The 23,079-nt window shown below is 40.5% G+C and overlaps 1 protein-coding gene across 1 annotated transcript; it reads left to right on the top strand.

Annotated features, from left to right (window-relative positions):
• The first annotated feature begins 262 nt into the window (after positions 1-262).
• Positions 263-16,741, top strand: SRI (sorcin). Its single transcript, XM_030307903.1, has 8 exons — positions 263-369; positions 1,343-1,426; positions 3,540-3,609; positions 10,943-10,986; positions 11,786-11,933; positions 12,197-12,310; positions 13,753-13,811; positions 15,409-16,741. The coding sequence occupies exons 1-8, from the start codon at positions 319-321 to the stop codon at positions 15,433-15,435; spliced, it is 597 nt and encodes a 198-aa protein (XP_030163763.1). The 5' UTR covers positions 263-318; the 3' UTR covers positions 15,436-16,741.
• The last annotated feature ends 6,338 nt before the right edge of the window (positions 16,742-23,079 follow it).

Raw genomic sequence — 23,079 nt, 5'->3', positions numbered from 1 at the left:
ATATAGCCGAGTTAGGAAGAAATAAAGAACCCCCGAGGCACCGTACTGGTGTTGGAATGTGCCATTCGTTTCGCAGGGAGGAATGCCACCGGCGTGAACAGCGTCGCAGGTCCCAGGCACTTGCGGGAACCTGGCTTGGGCGCGACCCCGGCACAGGAAGCGCGGAGCCACGCCGTGCGCACGCAGAGGGCTGAGGCGGGAGCTGAGCGCCGAGCGGGAGGGGGCTCCGGCGCGCGTCCCCCGCCGCCCGCGTGGTGCGTTCCGGGGCGGCCCCGGCGGGAGGGCGAGGGCGGCGGCGGCGGCGGCGCAGTCTGCACCATGGCGTACCCCGGGCACCCTGGCGCCGGCGGCGGGTACTACCCAGGCGGGGTAAGTGCAGCCCGCGCGGGCTGGTTGCCCGGGTGCGACCCTGGGACACCGCGGACGCCGAGAGGCCACGCTGGGCCACTCTGCCGGGACGGCTCCGCGGGCGCCTCCCGCCCCCACCCCAGGCTTCTCCCTGCCCGCTGCCTCGCCCCAGGCCGCTGCCCTTCGGCCTCATCCTGGGGCTCCCTACTTCTCCGCGTCCCTTCGCCCTGCGGGTGGCTGCGTGGGGCCGAGGCGCGGGTGGGCTTTGATCCAAGAAGCCCACCCTGTGACTTTGGGACACGCGGCGTGAAATTGTGTAAATTCGCTTCCTTCCCCTCCGGGTTTCCCCTGAGAGCAACAGCCATTTTAATCTCGAATGGCCCCGGGATCCACCTCCCATCTTTAAAAGAAAGTAGGTTTAAAAGAGAAGTTGGGGAAAGACCGCTAGAGTAAAAGCCTTCCGGGAGGAAGGCCGCCTCGCTGGGCGCCTGGGATGTGCGTCGTCGTGGGAACTGTTTCTGAAAAGGAATGTTCCTTCGCCGCGCCTCCTCGCCCGGGTGCTCGCCGCCAAATAGCCTAACCGAGACACCTAAGCACGGCCTAGGCTACACCTGTCTCAAAATGCTTCAAAACACCATAATCGTTGTAAAAGGAAAAGGAAGACAATTCCGAGCTCTGCCCTTAAGTTGCTTGCCTAGGCTGCATTTAATCAGTAACCTGCAGGTTAATTGGGATTTTGAAAGTTGCTTCGCTCATGCAGATGTCACTATTCGGGACATCTCATTTTGGTCCAAGCTGCCAGTTTTTACACTGTGATGGAGCGGGAATGAAAGAAAAGGGGTGGGATGATTGCAGTTAGAGCGTGCTGGTGGTGGGGAGGTGAACCATGGATGTGAAGGGCCGGCATTTGCCTAGCTTTGCACAAAGGCATTCAGTGGTGAAAGAATAACACTGGATTCAGTGGGATGATGCTTTTGTGTTTGTTGTTTTACAGTATGGAGGGGCTCCCGGAGGGCCTGCGTTTCCCGGACAAACTCAGGATCCGCTGTATGGTTACTTTGCTGCTGTAGCAGGACAGGTTAGCTTTTTCCGTTAATATTAAAGAATTGTCAGAGTCTTCATTTGTATTAGCTGTTGTTAGAGTGGCATGGAAAAAAGAACTCTCCTCTGGAAAAGAATCCCTTTGCTTGTGGAAAGAAAAGAAGAGAGAAAGAATGAAGTTTATAGTCAGTTACTTATTTCTGCATATTCAGAACAAATTAGGACAAAGTGTTACCTGTATTTATGTTAGTTCACTTCAAGACTAAATTTGTGATTGAATTAATGCCAGAATGAACAGAATAAAGGTCAATAAATATACTGTGAGGATCTGTAAAGTAGAAAGATGTTTTTAGAACGATGAATTGTCAGGGTCCATGGTGGTTTACAGAGAATAAATTCCAAATCTGGTGAACACAAACCCTTGTTAGTACGGTTTACAGACATGTGCCAGTAATCATGTAGTCAGATTCTAATGGATGCTTTCTTTGGATTGAATTTGTTAATCAATTACCCCCTGAGGAAATAGGTACTTAAGTTAAAAACTTACCAGCTTCAACATAAGAAAGTTACTTACTATTCCCTTACTATCGGGAAGTGAATCTTGTGCACAGTTTACTTTCTCTTTGATGCTGATGCCGTTACTAGGTCAGCTCTTCCATGTCCGTATAAGGTGTTGTGGCTTGTTGACCCAGAGAGAGAATTAAGGTGGGCTCCTGGAGACCTTTGACTTCTCTATATTGTGTGGTAGGACAGGCGATGGTGTACATTGAGGAAGGACACTTCCCTAGCTCACCACGCCGCTGTGTATGGTAAATTCACTGCTGGTAGAACTCAGTCCTCTCCAGAAGGGATGTTTGCTCTTTTGTCTTGGCATTTACCTTTGTTTTGATCAAAAGCAAGAAACAGCACAGTCTTAATGTGAAGAAGCTGTAGAATATTGTGGGATAAAAATTCAAGACCGCCTTGCAGAAAAGCATTCTAAGAACTATAGTTCAGGAAATTGAATGGAAAATTGAGTCCAAAACCGAAAGAGCTTCCCTTTAAGTATCTGCTTAATCAGTTAATGATCTGTATCTCTGAAACCACAAGACAGGGCAAAGCTCAAGACTTGTGTTCTTAGATTGCCTGTGCCTCCAGCCCTGTAAGTGACCCCACCTGCTTCGCTTGCAGCAGCCTGGGCCTACCCCTACATCAGCATAGCCATTGTCTTTCAAATTATTGATCCTGCTCTGCACTTAGAAGTTACAATCCTCATGGACGTGAGGGATTTAGGTGTTTTATTTTTAAATCCCTAAAAACAACATATATCTAGTTGTGAACTTGGTTAGCCAATAAATAGGCACTGGGAACCTGTATCTTCCAGATATAATTGTAGTTCTGAAAAAAACCATTCACCTCATCATAAACCAAGGTGATCACAAAGGCCTCTGTTTTATCCAGACTTTTCATGGATGTTAGCTTTGTATGCTGCTATGCCTTTACCACCCCCGCCCCCCACAAAAAAATAGCTAGAAAGAGGAATAAGACTTTAAAGCAACTATATAAATAATTTTAAATGCTTAAATGGCAGTTTCCTAGCTCAGACTAAAAGAAGAGTAGTTCAAGACAGAAACTAATTTCATTCACACATTAAAAAAAAAACTTGTGTATCAGAAGAAGAAACTGAATTTACCTCAGTGTTTCATTAAAAAGACCAACCTTCCGCTTGAAAATTTAATCCCAAATCTAACTGAGGAACTTAGAGGAATGATGAGAAGATAATGTTAATACTAAAGTAGAGGTGTAAGCAGCTTTCCAACCTTGTGAATTCGTATGTAATAATTATTTAAAATAGAGTCTAAAATTGAATGCCCACTTAAGTATCACGAAATGTATTTTGTTTGTTTGTTTATGGCCCTAAGTATGCATTTGTGGAAGAGGACTTAACTATTTGTTTCTCTTTCATTATTATTTTTGAAAGTAGAATTGGGAAAGGAATGCCTATGTTTGGAAGGCATTCTTTTTTCAAAAAAAAAAAAAAGGTCTTACGCATGAAAATGCTCATTTTCTTTGTCATTGCTAAAATAATATACTGAAAGTAAACAAAGAACTAGAAGGTACAAATCATTATTGTAATTTGTCTTCCTATTTTTTTTTTTTTTTTTCAAAAGGATGGGCAGATAGATGCTGATGAATTGCAGAGATGTCTGACACAGTCAGGCATTGCTGGAGGATACAAACGTAAGTTGACAATCCCACAGTACTCTTCTGTTTCGTATTTTAACTTCCTTATGATTATAGCCTCCAAGAAAATTGGGCTTTTCTGATCCAGCATAATTTAGAATTTCAAAAGCTAATTTTGGTTGTTTATTGTCACAAAATGTGAATTTGAAAACAGCTGTTAATAAATCATCTACACTACCTGCCCGTTCAGCGGGTCCATTGGATTTGGAACCTTTGGAAGCAATGAGATGGGCAGCGTGGTCTCCTTCACAGAGGACAAGGTGAGGTGCTGAAATGAAATCTGCTAGGTCAGGTGTCATTAATGGCAGGCGCTAACATTTACAACTGACCATTTGCCAAGAGTTGACTGTCCTGAGGCTGATGGCACTTAGGACTTTGAGTGCCTGGTCCTGTGCAGCTGCTCCCCAAATGGCCTGTCCTGCACTCCTAGTTCTGAGTGGTCAGTCCTGTCCCGCGTTCCCCCGCAGTGGCTGGTCCCCACCCCTGGTCCTCAGGAAACCGGTTCTGCATTCATGGGCTCTGAGCATGCTGCTGGCAACATGAGCGCTTGCCATGACATCCCCCAGGTCTGTCTTCATTTCTCTTTCTGCTTCAGAGAATGTGGGCAGGCTATGTTGGAAGTGCCCTTCCTAATTTCTTACTTAACTCTTTGCACTAGTCTTCCTTCTGCCCTCATCCTCAGTTCTGCCACCTTATAATTCAGTGCTTACACCACCTTCCTGCCTTTTGAAAGAGCTCTTTGCCATGAGCTACAGATGGGGAATGATTGCAGAAGTACTGCATCTTATCAGTGCCTCTCATCATCCCATGTACATCCCACTTGCTTCTTTTCCAATCGGATCCTGACCCTGACAGATCCATAAGGTAGAAAGTAGTGTCTTGACTTGCTAACTTCTTTGCCTGTTGTTAATGGGGACAAAACATCAAATCAGAGCCTTAGCTGTTGGTAAATTGTGAATTAAAATGCTCAAACTACAGGGGTGCCTGAGTGGCTCAGTTGGTTAAATGTCTGACTCTTGGTTTTGGCTCAGGTCATGATCTGTTGGTTTGTGAGTTCGAGCCCTGCGTCAGGTTCTATGCTGACAGTGCAGAGCCTGCTTGGAATTCTCTCTCTTTGCCCCTACTGCGTGATCTGTCTCTCTCAAAATAAATAAATAAACTTTAAAAATAAAATGCTCGAACTAGAAGTCACACATGAAGATTTATAGTCGCATTTTCTTTGACTGTTTGACATGGCATATTTATTAGATGGCTCTCAAACTATTTGCATTTCTATTTTTATCCTTTGTATTATATGACTTAAGTATCCTATTAATAATATTTCCTAGTTGGAGGAATTAATATGAAAGAGGAACTGTTTGCATTTCTCATTTAATCTGGTCCTAAACAAAAGAAGCACTTTCTAGATTTGGGAATTTTTTTTTTTTTAAGTGTTGTAGGGAATACATTTAAAGTGTTAAATGTTAACCTCAAGCAGTTGGGGCTAGTGAACATAGCAGGTTTAATAGGGTTTATGAAAGTGAGCTGTGTAGCAACATAAACTATTACTCTGTACCCTTGCGGTAGAAGAGGTGTGGCAGGTTTTAAAATCTGACTAACGAATGGGCTATGTATCCTGGGAGAACAGTCCTTTTAAAAGTTTCATATGAGGAGGCGCCTGGGTGGCTCTTGTCAGTTAAGCGTCCGACTCTTGGTTTCAGCTCAGGTCATGGTCTCATGGTTCGTGGGTTTGAGCCGTGCATAGTTTCTGTGCTGATAGTGCAGAGCCTGCTTGGAATTCTCTCTCCCTCTCTCTGCCCCTCCCCTGTTCATGTTCTCACTCTCTCTCAAAATAAATAAACTTAAAAAAAATTTTTTTTAAATTTCGTGTGAGAAAATCATGTTTAGTGATGGCCTTAGAGCAGTGAGTTATAGGGAAGACATTTCCTGAGTCATCAGAGCCATGTGATTGAATTAATTTGCTTACCATCCTCTGGTTGTGGAGGCTGCAATAAATCACAAAACCATCCTGCTTGTGAAGTGTCACAGTGAGTTTCATGATACAGAAATTATACAGCCATTGGTGTTTTTTAAATCCAGCTTCATAACCAAAAAGTACAGGTGGAGGTGGAATGAGGAACAGAGAGTATTCCAGCCTAGTTCCTACAGTCATCTTCTCCAGCTTAAAAGGAACCGGTCATACTGAGAAGTGGAGTTGATAAGAGACGTTGCTCTAGTCTGTAAGATAGTAATTCAGCTTCTTTTTTTCCCCCTTGAGTGTAGCTGTTACTCTATGGTAAGGCTGAGAGAAACAACTGAAGGTAATGTTTTCCTGCTAGGTCCATTACATTTTGGATTTCTACTAGAAGAAAAGATGTATGAGGCATTTTAGTAGAATGAACAGGAGAAGGGAGAGAGTAAAAATAAAATTATCAAAGACTCTTAAAACTATTTAAAATAGAATAGCACTAGTAAAAGCTATTTCTTGGGACACCTAGGTGGCTCAGTAGGTTAAGCGTCCAACTCTTGGTTTTGGCTCAGGCCATGATCTCATAGTTCGTGAGTTTGAGCCCCATGTAGGGCTCTGCACTTAACAGCACAGAGCCTGCTTCGGATTCCCTTGTCTCCCTCTTTCTTTGCCTCTCCCCTGCTCACACGTGCTGGGTGTGCACGTGTGCTCTCAAAGTAAATTTTAATAAATAAAAGCAAACTATTTCTGGAGAAAAATAAAATTAAAATTGAGCAAGAGTTTTCCCTACCCAAACTTCTGTGACATCAGTGTTCTAGTTCCATTAGAACTGTCTGGAATAGTGAATTTTCTGTCATTCACTTTTGTTGCCTGCCCATCACGTTCCCTCTTTTAAACCCTTCTCACAGGGGCGCCTGGGTGGCGCAGTCGGTTAAGCGTCCAACTTCAGCCAGGTCACGATCTCGCGGTCCGTGAGTTCGAGCCCCGCGTCGGGCTCTGGGCTGATGGCTCAGAGCCTGGAGCCTGTTTCCGATTCTGTGTCTCCCTCTCTCTCTGCCCCTCCCCCGTTCATGCTCTGTCTCTCTCTGTCCCAAAAATAAATAAACGTTGAAAAAAAAAAAATTTAAACCCTTCTCACAAAAGATGACCAGATTTTTGGGCTTCCTGACACATCCTCTAACCTGTTAGTTTCTTCTTCTAAAATTCTTTGGTAGCTCCTTGGTACCTGTAAAACAAAACCTAAACACCTTAGTAGGAATTCAAGATCTTCTAATGTAGCCTCATCAAACATACTTCCTCCCACTTACTTTGCTTGGCCTGAACTTTCCTGATTCACTTTGCTTATACTGGTCCATAGCTCTACTTAACTGTCCCCAAATGTCCCTCATCTTTCCTGTCATTCAAGGCTTGACTTAAATGCTGCTGCTTCTGTGAAGTGCTTCTTAGTAGGAAGGAGCCTCCTGCTCCTCAGTACTTCCTGGTACTGCTTACTGTCTCCATTATGGTTCACCACTCTCTACCTTGATTAGAGTTGCATGCATGTATGACTTCTCTTTTCCTTAGACTGTCAGCTAGGGCAGGATCCAGTTTTTAATTTGTATCTCCAATGTTCTTGGTATCCTGGGCCCTGTACATAATGAGTATTTAACAGGCATTTGTTGAATTAATGAGTATGGAAGATTTCCTAAAATGGAGAAAGCATAGCTCTGTACCCTTATTGGTATTTTGACTTATGATTTGTCTTAAGGGATTATACAGTCCTTTTAAGTATCCGTAAAAATGAGATTTTATTTTTAAAAACCTATCCTGCGTATACTGGTTGAGGGGAGTGTATAGCTGTCTACACAGGGATGAGGGGTCCTATCTATTCAGCTGTCTAACCAACACATTTTAATGGATATCATCATGTGCAAGGTCCCAGGCTGTGCACCCACAAGTGGTGCCTGTGGGACACAGTGAAAAGTGCTGGGATAAGTGAAGTAGAGAGGCTGTGAGCCCACATAGGAGAGGCACATAACCCAGAAAGTGGTCAGGATAGTTTTCCTGGCAGAACTGATGCCAAACTGAGGAGAAATGAAAGTCAAGCAGAAACCAGGCAGACCAAGAAGTGAGAGGGATAAAGGGCAGTTGTGCCCCAGGCAGATAGAACAGCATGTACTAAAGACCCACAGGTAAGGGGAAACATGTGCATGTGCAGTCAAAGAACTGGGAGAAATTGGCCGTGAAGATGGAATGTGAAGGTTGAATAAAGAGCAGGAAATTAGCTGGACTGGGAATATATGCATATGACTTCATATGCCACTTAGGTGCTTGGACTTCATCCTGACAGCAGTGGAACATGTCTACTGGGTTTTGTATAGAAGAGCACATACTGTTCTGGATGTAGCATAAAAACCAAATTGGGGGGCATGGGTATGGGGGGTGTGGAGCACGGGGACTCAGGGACACCTGTTAGGTGGCCAATGGAGTCATCAGATGAGTAAAATACTTTCTAAACCAGGGAAGTGATTGTGGAACTGGAAATGGATAGGTCCTAAAGCAATTTAGAAGGCGATTGAGGGGTGCCTGGGTGATTCAGTCAGTTGAGCGTCCGACTTCAGCTCAGGTCATGATCTCGCAGTTTGTGAGTTTGATCCCCACATCATGCTCTGTGCTGACAGCTCAGAACCTGCTTCAGATTCTGTGCCTCCCTCTCTCTCTCTGCCTCTTCCCACCTTGTGCTCTGTCTCTCTCTCTCAAAAATAAACATTAAAAAAAGAAGAAGAAGAAGGTGATTGAATATCAGGGGACAGGGAACTGGGGACACTCCCTGGTTTCTGGCTTGGGTAACTGAGTGGATGGAGATGTTACTTGTAGCACTTGGGACACAGGGAAGCTGTCTGCCTTACAGCCCCTCAAAATCCTTGACTTAAAGTCAGACACAAGTGGATCTGCCTCTTGGTTGACAGGCCCTCTAGAGCATTGGTTCCTAAACTTGAGCTGTGTCAGCATCACTGGATTGCTGGGCCCTGTCCTAGAATTTTTCATTTAGAAGGTCTGAGGTAAGACCGGAGAATTTGCATCTGTAACAAGCTTCCAGAAGATTCAGGTGGTCCAGGTCCACCAGCTGTTTTTATGTGAAAATAAATCACCTGGGGATCTTATTTAAATGCAGATTCTGATTTTTTTGGTGTAGGTTAAAGGCCAAGATTCTGTAATTCTAAAATGTCCCAGATGATGTTAACATGGCTGGTCCAGGAATCACACGTTGAGAAGAACAGTGGTCTCAACCTTGGCTGCTCACTGGAATCATTGAGAAGCTTTAAAAAAAAACAGTCATGCCTTGGTTCCATGCTCAGGGATTCTCATTTAATTGCTCTGTGGTGATGGTGACAATACTGTATTGTATACTAGAAAATAGCTAAGAGAGTTGATCTTAAAAGTTCTCATCACACAGACAAAAAAGTTAACTATGTGAGGTGATGGATGTGTTAAATAACCTAATTATGGTTATCATTCTGCAGTATGTGCATATATGAGATCATTACATTATACACCTTAAACTTACAGAATGTTATTTGTTAATTATATCTCCGTAACACTGAGGGGAAAATAACTGTTCTGTGGTGCAGCCCCAGTACTAGGATCTTTTAAAGCTTCTGGGTGATTCTGATAAGCACCTGGGATTGAAAACCATTGGTCTAGATCAGAGAGACTTCGTGCCTCCACACAACTTAAAAGTCAGAATGAAGAATCAACCAACTCTTTCTCAAAAGTGTGTAGAAGTGTTGCTTCCTGTCACCTCAGAGAACTGTATCTGTGGATTAGATGGAGTTTGAAGGGCCAAAACAGAGATAGGCCTCCACCTTTTATTTCATGTTCCAGAGTATGCCAAACACAGGAATCTGTTAAAAGTGGGAAATTTATAGTTTATACTGTTTGGAAACACTACAGTACTGAGAGTTAGCTCAGATGTATTTGAAATTCAGTTTGTTGGAGATAAAAATGAAGCTAGTAAGAGCTGTAAAAATGTTAGTTCTGTGTGCCTCTCAACAAACTTGCAGAATTTATGCCAGCTTTGCCCACCTGACCTTTGTCCCTTCTGCCTTCTAGCCTTCTAGCTTCTTTGTACCTATATATTTCCCCAGTCATTGATTCTCATGAACAGAATGGAAGACACAAGGAATTTTTTCTTTATATTTGCTAATGCTTAGGTAGGTCATCAGTAGGCCCATTAACTAGTAAATATATTCTAGTGTGTTTTTCTAAGTGTCGTATAGAAATGTCCTCAGAATATATTCAAGCTGTACAAAAACTCAAAAGGCTTCCGAATCCTGGTCATCACTGAATTGGTCATTATATCGTATTCCAGAGTGCTCTTAACACTGTTCTAGCAAGCATATTTATCTGGTTTCGTATATAAACTTACTGTATATAAAAAGGTGTCATAAGCTATATGAGGTAGGAGGTAGTTCAGTGTGTGACATTAAAGGGGAAAGAAAGGTAAACAAATGAACTAGTGACACAGAACAAACAAAACCAGCAATTGATAGTCAGGAGTAGAAATGTAGTAACCCTATCTTCCCACTCACCATGGTGAATATAATAAATTATGGTTCATTATGGTGATTAAACTCACTATATTACAGTTTCAAAGGCAAAAAAGTATATAAAACTTTTTTAAAAAGACTATATTAGCGGCAGTTGAGTGGCTCAATTGGCTAAGTGTCCGACTTCGGCTCAAGTCATGATCTCACAGTTTGTGGGGTCGAGCCCCGTGTTAGGCTCTGTGCTGATAGCTCAGAGCCTGGAGCGTGTTTCAGATTCTGTGTCTTCCTCTCTCTGCCCTTCCCCCGCTAGTGCTCTGGCTCTCTCTGTCAAAAAAAAAAAAAATAAATGGTAAAAAAAACTTGTTTTAAGACTGTATTATAGAAAATGTATGCCTATCTAAGAACAGAGATAATTATTACGAACTTCCATGCACCTGTCACCCAGCTTCAACAATTATCAGTGTGTTGTTATTCTTAGTTCATGTGTAATCCTGTCTGTTTTCTTTTGAAGCTCATTCCAGATATCTTAACATTCATTTCATCTACAAATAACTTCAGTATATACTTTTCTAAAAGATAAGGACATTTCCCTCACCAACTTCAAAGCCATTATCATACCTAAAAATATTAATAGTACAATGCAATACTTTTTTTTAAAAGATTTCTATTAAAGTTATTAAAATCAAATTTGGGTTCTGCAAGGAATCCCCTCTAAACTGCTTCAAAACTCCCATGTTGTTTAGCGTATAAAAATAAGATTGTGTAAATAAATAGTCATTTTCCTAATTAATTTGAATGTATGCAATATAATATGAATTTTTGAAACTATTATGTGCTTTTTTTGATTTAACAGCTTTTAACCTGGAGACTTGTCGGCTTATGGTGTCAATGCTGGATGTATCCTTTACTTTGATTGATGTCTAGAGTGTTTTTTTCTGATCACCCTCCCCCCCAAAAAAAAATTCTTCCTAAAAGAATTTATCTAGGAATTAATACCCAGTAAACACAAGGTGACAGATGACCACAAAAAAAGTTTTCTGAAATCATTAGCTTTTAAGATGTAGTTTGGTGTGAAAAAGGAAAGGAGCTCAGTAAATAGAATGTTGGTTCCTCAAGAATTCAAGGAAGCATCAGAGAACACCTATAGAAATCAGAGTGGTCTGGCAAGGTTTTTTGCTTTAACAGTGAGCTATGCATGATTCACACCTGACCTTCAGGCGGTGGAATTTCTCACATCACAGTTACTGCACTCAGGTTAGCTATTGGTGACCCTGCAGTGCCTTTCATCCCACCTCATTTTCCAAAAGTGAAAACCCTGGGTCTGGAAGGGCCCAGCAAAGGAATGTTAAAGCCAAGACCCCAGGACCCTAGCAGCATCGCCTGGGGCGCCAAGAAAGTGCGGCACAGTTCCAGGAACTCTTGTTTTTTACATGTGGCTCACAGTGGCCACGTTATTTCATTGTAATCACCTCACATAGATTATCTTTATCCCACAGTGGAAATACGTACTCAGCTTTTCTCCCTAGGCCCTTCTTATTATCTCATTGGAGTATGTTTTTATTATATCACACTAAGAAGAACATACAACATTTTTAACCTTTTTAGCAGAAAGATCATTATATTCCCTTATCCTTGATCTTGAATCGTTACAAAATGTTGCAAAATAAAGGTACTCTAATCCTTGATTATAATTCAGAGAGATATGTCAGGCACAATGGGTTTCAATGAATTTAAAGAACTCTGGGCCGTGCTGAACGGCTGGAGACAACACTTCACCAGTTTTGACAGTGACAGGAGTGGAACAGTGGACCCTCAAGAACTGCAGAAGGCCCTAACCACAATGGGTGGGTATGGCTAATTCGAGCCACCTGGTCGGCATAATTCTGTGTTAATTTCTAAAACTAAGTGCTATGGGAAGGCAGTTTCTGATTTCTAGAAGAAGTGTATATTCATAATTAAATACATAATACACACAGTTGCTAGTGTGTATTCGTAATTAAAATGAGTGTGCCCCCAGTCTGAAAAAAATTGTGCTTGATTACTTTCAACTGTCTTCTTGTAATCCTTTCACGTTATTTTTTTCACTGGGTGATTTTCCTTCCTTCAGGATTTCGGTTGAGTCCCCAAGCTGTGAATTCAATTGCAAAACGATACAGCACCAATGGCAAGATCACCTTTGATGACTACATCGCCTGCTGTGTGAAACTGCGAGCTCTGACAGGTGTGTTCTTTGAGATAGTGTCTCTCCAAGGGCCAAGAAGACACAATTTGCATGACATTTCATTTTCAGTGTTCTGAACTTCTTTCGTCCCTGATCACTCTTTCCACCCCCCCCATTTCAATGGCTTTTTTAACACTGCTATTAAACCTATCTAGCAGAGTAATTGTGTTTTTTGTTTTCAGAAATTCTTTCAGATTAGTGGTAATCTGCCATTAAAATAATCTTAACTTTCACAAAATGTTCCAAAATATGATAAGCTAATTTGTGCACTTTTGATCAGAGTATGAGTAATATTCTGTGATTTCTCCCTATAATGTAAATATGTGAAGAGAGTAAAATTACTCATTTGTAGCTTTCTTTCCTAAGTCCTCTTGTTGGAAAGCAATTTTAAATGGTAGTCATTTAAATGGTAGTGATATTAAATGGTAGAACGTACTTCTTAGATGAGGCTATATTAGTAATCTCTACTTTTCTATCCCCTCTTTTTCTTTCTTTTGTATATTTTTGTTGTTCCAGTCTTCTCTTTAGTCTTTTTTACTCTTTTTAAAATGTGGTTTTGTAATTTTTTTTTTTTTTTGCATCCTAACAAAAATTTGAGGTCAGTTTTTTTAATTTAAATTCAAGTTAGTTAACGTACAGTGTAGTAGTAGTTTCAGGAGTAGAATTTAGTGACTCATCACTTACATATGACACCCAGTGTTCATCCCAACAAGTGCCCTCCTTAATGCCCATCACTCATTTAGCCCATTCCCCCTACCCATATCTCCTGCAGCAACCCTCAGTTTGTTCTCCGTATTTAAGAGTCTCATGGTTTGCCTCCCTCTCTGTTTTTTCTTATTTTTCCTTCCTTTCCCCTATGTTCATCTGTTGTGTTTCTTAAATTCCACATATGTGTAAAATCATATTACATTTGTCTTTCTCTGACTTATTTCACTTAGCATAATATACTCTAGTTCCATCCACGTTGCAGGTAGCAAGATTTCATTCTTGTTGATTATTAAAGTAAATTCTTTTCAATAGCACAGAGCTCAGATAGGTGAAATATTTTATTACAGCCTGTTTGTCATATTAGGGACTCCCATCTATCCATTTCCTAATTAAACATTATCTATGTTATTAACAAGTTTGAAATTCTGTGTTTTCACCACAACTAAGTAATGGCCTTGGAGGTCACATGGCTTTTACTGACTTTGGGATAAGATGCTTTCTTCCAGCTGCACATTGAAAAAGATAGTTGACTAACTTCTACATTGTTGTATTACTTTGTTGTTTATTAAATTTATTCATGTTCATTGTAGTTGGCTTCTTTGCTGTGGTCTTTTATGTTAGCTGGTTTTACAACTCACATGTTTCTACAGTTTGAACCCAATGCCAAAATAAGTAACTATTGTGATTTCAGATGTTACAAAAATAACCATAAATTTTACTGTGGTGTTTTACAGACAGCTTTCGAAGACGGGATACTGCTCAGCAGGGTGTTGTGAATTTCCCATATGATGATGTAAGTCTCCGTAAATTCACAATTGGGCATCCCTTTTGAAGTTAGCCATTAAGAGCATCTTAAGGATGCAGAGTAATGAAGGATTAAATGATCAGGAGTTACCGTTCAAAATTTATCAATTTCATTTATTATTAGTCTTACTCATAGACCACTGTTTGATTCGCATTAAAAGACTTGGTTCAAAGCCCAACTGGTCTCACTTGCTGGTGGGGTCACTTAGGCAGGTTTCTTCATTGCTCCAAGACTATTTGAGGAGAGGAAGTAGTAATGCCTTCTTCCCTGGGCTGTTGTGAGATTTCAATCAGAAATGTCCCTGAAAACACCATGCAGATGTTGCTATTTTTGGCTTCATTGAATAAATAGTCACTGAGAAGTAAATTTAACAACTCCAAGCTGTACTTGACACACCCATGTTCTTCATTGAGGCTATAAAGCACAAACTTAAGTTGCAATTTAAAACAATGTATTTACTAAACAGCCACACTAAATGTGATAGGACAAGGCAAGGCCATGTAACCAATGTGAACATAGCCAGTTGTCATCTCTGATGGCATTAGCTGAATACACATAACATAACTAGGGAGATGCTTAGTTGTTCTATTTTTTGGTCAGCTATGGACTTTAAAAAATTGCTTTCAGAATAGCAGTCACTGTGATAACTGAATGTTCTAAAAAAAGGTTTCTCTGCTACAAAATGCAAGGATGCACATATTTTCAGTTTGGCAGCTGCCACAGTTCAGATCATTTAAAAACGCTTATGTGTAAGTATGTTTATTTCTTCTGCTTAAAGGTGTGTTTTCATTAGTGTGTATCAGTGTCTCGGGTGACAGTCCTGTCATTCTTTCCAAAGATGGAAAAGCAGCCTATGGAGTGGAAAGCGCATGGACTTTGGCCTCCAATGGGCCCTTAGGAGATTTTAAATGTTCCCTTTTATCTGAAAGTGATCATCAGCTTGGCCTTGTAGGAATGCTGTAGGGGTTAGCATACACAGTGCCTCACTGGTGTCGGAAGAATGAGAAAGAAAATTGATAGAAAAGCAGAGTGTTGGTGTTTATGGTGAAGCAAACGTTTCACAGCAAATGCTGATGCCTCTCAACTTGGGTTTCTGAATTGCAGAGGAAAGGTCATATATTCCGTTTCTGGGTATACACATACTTGCATGCTAGGATTTATTTGCAATTAAGCAGATTTTAGGGGCATAACCTATTTAAAAGGTGCTGGTGCCAGAGCAGTGGGGTACTACTGTGTAGTTTGGAGGTCCTCAGGTGATTTAACAGTATCAACTGATATTTCTGAGTGGGTACCTTTTACCATGACCATTACCATTTCTAGAGTCTGAGATATTTGGAATTTTAAATATTCTTTATCCATTGAAGTAGTCTGCTTTCTGTAAGAAGAGAAACCCACTCGATTTTCTATTAGACTGCTTCCCCTACAAACATGAACCTTTCTATCATGTACTTTTATTTTAGAAATGGATGTTTCTTGATCCATAATTCAGTTTAGGAAAACAAAATGTAAACTGCCGAAAAATAAGCTAGGGTGTATTCAGTGCCACAATGTGTGCAGGGTAACGTGGACTTGGTCTCTCTTTCAGTTCATTCAGTGCGTCATGAGTGTTTAAATCAAGAGGAAGCTGCATGAACATAACCGACATTCCGACTGGAGTCCTCTTTTGCCTTCACCTTCAGTAACGTGTGTAACTTGCATCACTGCTTTTCCTTAAGGGCCGTCATAAAGGTTTATTACTTTATGTACAACTGAAGTTTTTAGTATTGATAATAAATTCTTTGGAATTTTACTAATACAAGATCAGGTCTCTTATACCATTTAGAACTTCGTGGAGCCATTGTCAGTGATGCCTTATTTTGTTGCTGAGCCTCTTTTATGTAAATTTCAGCATGCAAAATGTTTAAGGCACATTATGTATTTTTCATTGTAAGATACTTTAAAATCTTCCCATCAGACTATATTGTTCTTATCTTTCCTAGAAGAGATTTTACATGGTATTGAAGGCCTTATGTGTGGAGTATTCTTATCATGTAAATGATTTATACCCTCTTGGATGCAGGAAAAAAAAAAAAAAACAACGAAAAACCATGATAATCCATGTCAGGCTTCACCTTAGTGGAAACTTAAGAACAGGCTTTAAGGCTTACACATTTTTGATGGCCACACAATTGGACAGGGAGCATGAGTGATTATTTCCTGCCTTTTTAACACCTGTTGAACCATTTGAGTGGCAAATACTATCTGTCAGCGAGTTTTTTTGTCATCATCCACCTAGACCTTTATTAACTGCACTTAAAAATCTTGTAAATTATGGGCTTAACTATGTAAAAAAAGAAAACTGATGGAAAGAAACCTAAGGGAATATATGAAAATATTAACTATGGTCATTTTTGGCTTATGAGATTCTAGGTGACTTGAATTTCCTTGATAGATTTTAGTATTTTCCAAGTTTTCTATAATGTGTGTGCTTTCCTTCTAAAATCAGAAGATAATTTTTAAAATATTAATAGATCCATTTTGATAGGCCATGCATTCACACTCACATTATAAAATATACACAGAAAAAGGACTGGAAGAGAGGACCAAGATATTGATGTTGCTACCACTGGCAGTCAGGGTCATGAGTTCATTTTGTTCCTTCTTACTATTGTTCCAAATAATCTCTGATAAGCAAGTATTGCATTTATAATGGAAGACTTTTTTTTTAATTTTTAAACCATGTGCTTTTAAGTAGGATCTGGAGTCCAATACTGGCTGTGTCTCTTCCTGAATATGTAAATTAATCATCTCAGATAATCTCAGAGCCTCAGTTTCCCCATCTTTGCAAAGGAGATTAATACTCCATGGGATAGTTCTGAACACGAAAAAGTGTGTTGGTTTAATAAGCACCAATAAAGTTTCCGTTTCTTGGATTTAAAGCTGGTCTGGTTTGCTCTTTTTTGCGAGAGAGCACAAGAGGTGAAACATGATGCGGTTGGCCTATTTTCTCCCTGCCAGCAGAATATCTGTCTTATTTTAGGGCTCCAGTGTGATAGCTACCATTCAGATGATCAATTATTTGTCACCAATGAAAAAACATTTCTAAGCATCTTCAGCCTCATTTCACTTGGTTATTTTTCAAATATTGCTAAAATATATTAAATTTATAAATATTTAGCCTTAAGTATGTCAAGTATTCACACCTGGACTACATATGTGAGGCAGCCTGCTTTATATTACACAGTGTCTCTAGGTTTCACTCCAGATACACTGTTTGTGAGACCATAAAGCTTGGCTTGAGCCTGAGCTTTCTAGCAAAGGGCTAAAGAAGGCTCAGAGGACCAGGAGGCAGAGAACTCATTGTTAAAGCCCCAGTGCCTGCTGTTTGATTCAGACTCACTAGGATCCCACGAGGAAGGGATAGTTAAAGGAAATGGTCATTTCCTGGGTGACCCTAATGTGATAAGGAAGAAGGCCTACACTAGCCCAAAGTTACAGACCATGTTTGAACTATCCTCTTGCTCTGGTAAGTCCCACAGGGTGCTGCCTCAATCATGGTTCTGAATTTGCTTTTTGGATAAATGCTCAAGTATTGCAAAACCGTGTCTCTTGAAACATTCAATTACTTCAGTTTTAATTATTGATACCTTGTAGCAATCTCCTGATCTCTTCCACTTCTGCTTTCATAGTGTCTTTCCAAAAGTGTGGACCCTCGTCTTCAGTATGTCCCCACGGTTAGAACCAAGGGGGTTTCCTTCCCCTTGACAAATTTGACATATCCATCCTTGTTCTTCAATTACAGCCAAAGTCTTCATTACAAGTGAATCTCAGATTGCCTTATTCCTGTTTTATGTTGGGTTCTGTGTTTCATTCACTATATACTTCCAGTGTAGTCTCACCCAATTCTTAAAACTGTTTCTTGATCTGTTCTTCTTAAAAGCATCTAGCTGGAGTATGGTCAAGCTGTGAGCCCGAGCTTGACTACTTCAATTATTTAGAGACGAAGCTCCTCAAAAAATGGCAACTCATCTTTGGAAATAATGTGAGTTAGTCTTGTGTTTCAGGAGATTCATGATTTATAAAGTACCTATATGTAACCAGTTTTGACGCACTGCATAGGAATGTGGCTGCAGAAGCCGGATTTATACCACAGCAGCCCTATATAATTAACCACAGTCCTCTCTCCCTTTGAGCCAAAGTGGAGGTGAGACTGCATTTCAGCATGATGCTCCAGGTGGTACTGTCTGTCCATGAGAGGCATGTGAGCTAAAACTTGTGCTATCCCAACTAGACTTTGCTTTTGCTCACCTGAGTGTGTTACTGTTTCAGTGTTCATCTGAATTCTTCTATGCCTAAAATAGTACAAATACAAGAAATGGAGCTATATGTAATCCTAAATTTTTTTAATCTAATAAACATGACAAACTCTAGTCAATGACTTCTGTTATTCTCACGTTAAAACTACTTTGGGGGTGCCTGGGTGGTTCAGTTGGTTAAGCATCCGACTTATGCTGAGGTCATGATCTCACTCTCCAGGAGTTCGAGCCCTGCATCGCACTCTGTGCTGACAGCTCAGAGCCTGCAGCCTGCTTCAAATTCTGTGTCTCCCTCTCTCTCTGTCCCTCCTGCGCTCCTGCTGTCTCTCAAAAATAAACATTAAAAATAATAATTAAAAAAAAACAGTAGTCTGACTACTTACAACTACTTTTTTCCTCAGCAGACTATGAGCTGAAGGCAAGGAAACAGCAGGTGTCAAGGTTAAGACCAGAGGATGAAATGGCTCTGTGAGAGACAAACAGCTAGGTGGACCAGTGTTTTAGGCAGTGAATCTCCTGAACCTAAGCCAAGTGCATCCAAGGCCCAATGCTTTAGAGTCTAACACAGGTGAACTTATTCTATTAAATAAGCACCACTGCCCGGGCTCTGGGTCAGGATTCAGGAAACAGATCCATGTTAGGGTCAGAGAGGAAGTGCTTGTGAGGCAAGGCAAGTGGATAACGGGAGACTCCACCTGTCACTCAGCTGAGGAAACTGTCCAACAAAGTGAGCAACCAGGCTTTGCTACAGGATCTCTGTATTTCTCATGCTTCTGAAAGAGAAACCACGATCGGGAGAAAAAACAGGATTAAAGGGAGTCAGGCATCAAAATAACATAAAATCTTTTATTGAAAGTCACTTTATTGATGTTACAATGAGAGTAACATAGAAAACTGTGGTATCTTTTTAGCTTCAGAAGTGAATACAAATAAAATTGTGCCAGAAATTTGAATCTCAAGTTACAGTGACCTTTAAAAACAGTTAAGGTTTTTGTATACCTACAATATAAGAACAAGTTGATTAATTTGAACAGCCATAAAACACATCACGCTTGCTCAGGAAAGCAGTTGCCATAAACATTTCGGTTGGTGATTGCCAAAACCCAATTTTTAAAATAGCTTAAGACCTGAAGTGCAGAGGAGCAGAGAGAATATATTAAAATGAAGCCAATCTTAGGTATATACACAGGATTACCTGGTTACCAAAAGTGAAATCATGCCGATAATAACACTTCCCCATGAAGTGGCTTCCACTATCTGTAGATGGACATCACCCCTTAAGATGATGGTTGTGGAAAACACTAGCGCAGACCTACCTTGGCTAACATATAAGCTGCTATGTTTAGTTAGAATGCCCAGTTCCTAAAAGAAGTTGTCTTTTTGGGATGCTAGATTGGAGGGGTAAGTCTCTTCCAGCAAGTTTAAAAAGGACATACGTGCTTAGTTATCCTGAATAAACCTTTTGTTAAGCACTTTAGAAGTTAGTGTTAAAAAAAAAAAAAAAAGTTTCCCATACAAAACAAAGGTGTTGGATCATTTTTACCCATTAAAAAGACTGGCTGTAGAATCACAGATTTTGTGCTAGATTAGAAAATAAAGTGGGGTTTCTAATCAGGCAGTGATATACATGTATAATTTAACAAGAACTCTTGTATCATAACTGAATAAATTATTAATTCATATCAGCACTTTCCATAATGTGTTATCTGGTATAACTTAGCACCGCTATGTTTAAAGATTTGGGGGCTATTTGCATTACTTTAGAGTTTGACCATTACAACACAAAAAATCCACATCTGACACTTTTTTAACTTGAGAGGAAAATGTCCTTTTCTTCATAAACTCTTTGAAAACTTTACTGATGATTTTGTAAGTGCATTATCTTAAGATTGCTAGTCTCATTGTATGCCTTTTTGTAAAAAAAAAAAAAAAAGAAAGAAAGAAAAAAAAAAGCCACCCTACATTTTCCCTGGTTTTGATTTTAAGGATACCTAAAAACATGAAATAATGGTGCCCTGGAGCAAAACTCTGCCAGCCTTGAAGTACGTCTCCATTCAATACAGGTTTTATGAACAATTCAATAGGGACACACTGAGCAAGGGTTGACAGGCCCAACATGTACTGGGCCCATAAAGTATTTATAGAGCCAACACTCAGTAAAACTGCAAAGTATACCAGTCCGTCGTAGGCACTCAGCCCCTCTGTCCCCACCACAACCCCAGTGATCACCTTCTGCACACCTGGCTTCTGGGTTCATGGGTGTCTCCATTCTGCTCCTGTGTCAAGACTAAATACCCCGTGACCTCCCAAGGCTCACTACTTTGTATCCCCCCTCCATCCTGAAATATACCCGAAGACCAATCTCTTAGTGATTTCTAAATGTTGCATAATCCATGCCCAGTTGCCAGTGAGAGAAGACTAAAGGTGCCTCTCTTCCTCCTATTCTTCACCCTGTGGTTCTCCCCAATGCCAGTTTAGCCAAGAAGGGACTTACCTCCATGACAGTAAGGAGAAAAGGGCTGGCAAGCTACTGAAGAGGAGTAGGAAGGGTTTGGAAGCATCTCTCAGACTCCATAGGGAGGATGCTTACTGTTTGTCAGGCCCTGGAGATAAAGGACAAAAATGCCAGGCAGGTTTTTGTTTTTGAAGGTTTTGCTTTTCTACTTATAAACTGAACCAGATGGTGCTCCATGTTAGGGGCTCTGACAAAGCCATGAATAAAACATGAAGAGAAATACTATGCCCTGATTTCTAAAGTCCTGCTGTATCTTCGTTTGATGAACATCTGGGAAAGCTCCTCTCAGAATTAAAGGCACCTGCCTGCACAGCATATGCTATCAGCATGTGCCCAGAGTTCTAGCACATGCGGCTGTGCACGTGTGCACACACGCATACAGACACCCAGATCGTGGGCTGCTGCCTCTTAACGGATTCATAAGAGCAGTCTGGGCTCCTCACAATCCAACAGGGGAAGCTGTTTATAAAAGTGCTTAGTGCTCCTATGCCAGGAGGAAACGTGCTGCATCCAAAATCAGAACAGTTTTTATCCATTCAGAAAATAACTGAGGGGAAAAACAACAAAAAAAAATTAACAGGCCTCAAATTAAGCTCTATTCCACAGAAATATCTGCCTTTTATATATTTTAAGCCAGTAGAATGAGAAATTCACCTTGACTCCATTGAACAACAACGAAAATGTGCGTAGCAGTTTTAGGGGAAAACGAAAGTGAAAGGAAAAGGACCATCAGGACCCTGAAATGTAGATGTTATGCCGCCAGTGGAAGTCAGAACATTTCATGAAAAACTGATGGCAACTTACCAAGTTGGTAGGATGGAATTTATAATACGCTGCCCAAGGGGGCGCCCTTGACAGCAGCTGGCAGTGGTGTCCTAGTCAGGCTGTGGCAGCAAGCGGCTGGCCACCCTTCGTTCCTTCAGTCCACTGAGTGCCACATCTCGGCACTGCCAGCTACTCAGTATCCTCCCAATAAACTACCCTTCCTTTACGTTTAAGTAAAATAAAGTAAAATAGTCTTCTCTTTAGGTAAGGATTTATTATGTTGAATAACATGAGGAAACATTAAAACACTATAAGTTAAAGTAGAAGTACATGACAACAGGAAATGAAGAATGGATGAAATAAACATGCTTGATTTCGTAAAGGAGGGCATAAAAATACCGCATTTCCTCCAGCCCATAGGTAACTAAAAAGTAAAGAACAAAGTCCAAAAAAGCAAAAGGTAAAGAGATCTGGGACAATTGACAGTTTAAATTATGCAAATTTGCAAGGGAATCAACAACAACACAACAACAACAACAACAGAAACGTAAGGCTGTGATGAAAATCAAACATAAATAGTCCTTTTCGGGAAGTGCACAAAAGATCTAATTTTATCAGCAACTTCTTTTAGAAACCCTATCCATCTTATGCACAGAAATCTATACCAGACTGACTTTATACATAAAGACAATTTTAAAAGCCTTTTTAAAGCCAGGGGAAGAAGAAACTAGTATCACTTAATAAACCACCTATCTCAAGTATTTTTGGCATTTCAACCCTACATTTACTTTATTAGTCAAAAATTTTTAAAGAACAGCCCTGGGTTTCTTTAAACTATAGAGCAACTAAGGTAAACTGAAGGCCCTCACTATGCTGTGCTGTTTGAGTTGGTTCCTTTCCACAGACTGCACGTGACCTGGGATCACTTTCCAGCTGAGGGACTCCTGAGGAGGATGCTACTTCCTGACTAAAGAAAGTTGGCTGGACACAGACCGGTAAGTCTGACCTCAGTTCCTTCAGGGGCTCCCTCTTACCCCCACCCCCTTGTTATCATTCTTAATAAAGAGATTTCAATGTTTAAGTCAGAGTTTGCTATACTGCAATGTCTATGGACAAATGGACCATTGCAGGCAGCACGGTTGTCAATCTGAAGTTTTATCTATGCAAAAAACTTTAGAAAGAAAAGAAAAAGGCATACAATGGAACAGAAAGGCCAATGAACCACTCTTCTCTGCATGGCATCAGAGTTCTATAATTGACTGGGGGCTATAAATATTAGTTGCGTGATACAAACCGCTCTGATGACCTCAAAGTTCCTCTCCAAAATATATTAAAAAGTTCTAATGCTGTGCTTGTGTTTAGTGCCATAGGTCCATTTTCCTGTTTCAGTGGATGAAAAGTCATAAATATTTAGATTTAATACATCTAAATACCAACCATGAGTACCCGTATAGGTATTTCTCAAAAGTATCCACTAAGATTATAAACTTGTCAGAGAATTCTGCAAATGGCTGTAATAATGTTCAAACATTCTTAGGCAGATACCCAGAACAGAACATTAAAGCTACCATAAAATCATAATCTTCCTGCAAATAAAACAAATGCTTTTCATTCAGTTCCACCTGAAGGTTATTATCAAGGAGCCTGACTATAAATAACTATGCCTTACAAAAGACATGTT

The sequence above is a fragment of the Lynx canadensis genome, chromosome A2 (genome assembly GCF_007474595.2).
Source record: "Lynx canadensis isolate LIC74 chromosome A2, mLynCan4.pri.v2, whole genome shotgun sequence".
Lineage (NCBI taxonomy): Eukaryota > Metazoa > Chordata > Mammalia > Carnivora > Felidae > Lynx > Lynx canadensis.
Note: the sequence above shows the minus strand (reverse complement) of the source record. Positions and strands in the feature narration are given on the sequence as shown.

Coding starts and splice junctions, on each gene's coding strand:
- SRI (XM_030307903.1), top strand. CDS start 319: ATGGCGTACCCCGGGCACCCTGGCGCCGGCGGCGGGTACTACCCAGGC. Junction 370..1,342: donor GCGGGTACTACCCAGGCGGG/GTAAGTGCAGCC, acceptor GTTGTTTTACAG/TATGGAGGGGCTCCCGGAGG. Junction 3,610..10,942: donor CATTGCTGGAGGATACAAAC/GTAAGTTGACAA, acceptor TTGATTTAACAG/CTTTTAACCTGGAGACTTGT.